The sequence below is a fragment of the Apaloderma vittatum genome, unplaced genomic scaffold, assembly GCF_000703405.1.
Source record: "Apaloderma vittatum isolate BGI_N311 unplaced genomic scaffold, ASM70340v1 scaffold25780, whole genome shotgun sequence".
NCBI lineage: Eukaryota > Metazoa > Chordata > Aves > Trogoniformes > Trogonidae > Apaloderma > Apaloderma vittatum.
The window spans coordinates 2,479-3,237 of record NW_009693216.1 but is presented as its reverse complement, the minus strand read 5'-3'; the positions used below and the strand labels follow the sequence as shown (position 1 = coordinate 3,237).

Genomic DNA, 759 nt, shown 5'->3' with positions numbered 1-759 from the left:
TCACTGTCGCCTCGCCCGCAGAGTTCGTCACTCGCTTCGGGGGCAACCGCGTCATCGAGAAGGTCTTGTCCTCCCACGCCCTTGCCTTTGCCTGGGGGTGGTGGGTTGTTGCTTTTCATGACAGCATCCATTGCCCAAGTCCCCTGTGCCCACCAGGCTTGGACCAGTGACAGTCTGGGGCAGCCTGGGGTGGTTCGTCTCCCAGCTTCTGGGAGGGGAAACCCTCCCAACGCCGTCCTTCCTTGCACGTTGGCCGCTCGCAGGAGCTTTGCGTGGCCGGCACAAACAAAGGCCAAAGTCCTGTCCTTCGTTAGCCCCAGTGCCAGGCATCAGAGCTGCTGTTAAAGAACCTCCTGCTCTACTATCACGTACAACTGACTGTCCCAAAGTGCCGCTGTTAGCACAGCTGCCCTGCTTTGCTCGCCACCTCCGTCGTGGGGCTGCGCACCCTGCCCTGCACCCTCGCGGCAAGGAGAGGCTGCAGCCTGGCACCACGTGTCCCCCGTCCCCCCAGGTCCTCATTGCCAACAACGGCATCGCCGCCGTCAAGTGCATGCGCTCCATCCGCCGGTGGGCCTACGAGATGTTCCGCAACGAGCGCGCCATCCGCTTCGTGGTCATGGTCACCCCTGAAGACCTCAAGGCTAACGCGGGTAATTCCTAAAAGCAGCCCAGTGAGGGACGTTCCCTGCCCTGGGGCTGAGCTGGTGCAGCCCTTCCGCTTCCCCCGCGCTGCTGCCTGGGCTGCGGGGGGTCTCT

The 759-nt window shown here is 63.4% G+C and overlaps 1 protein-coding gene across 1 annotated transcript in view; it reads left to right on the top strand.

Moving 5' to 3' along the window:
• Positions 1 to 21: 21 nt before the first annotated feature.
• The window catches only part of LOC104280612 (acetyl-CoA carboxylase 2-like), a gene marked incomplete at its 5' end in the record, with an annotated part of 2,890 nt that continues 2,152 nt past the window's right edge, over positions 22 to 759 (top strand). Inside the window, 2 exons of the mRNA XM_009878314.1 lie at positions 22 to 62; positions 515 to 653. Of these exons, the coding sequence (XP_009876616.1) occupies positions 22 to 62; positions 515 to 653 (180 nt within the window). The remainder of the gene's footprint in view (positions 63 to 514; positions 654 to 759) is intronic.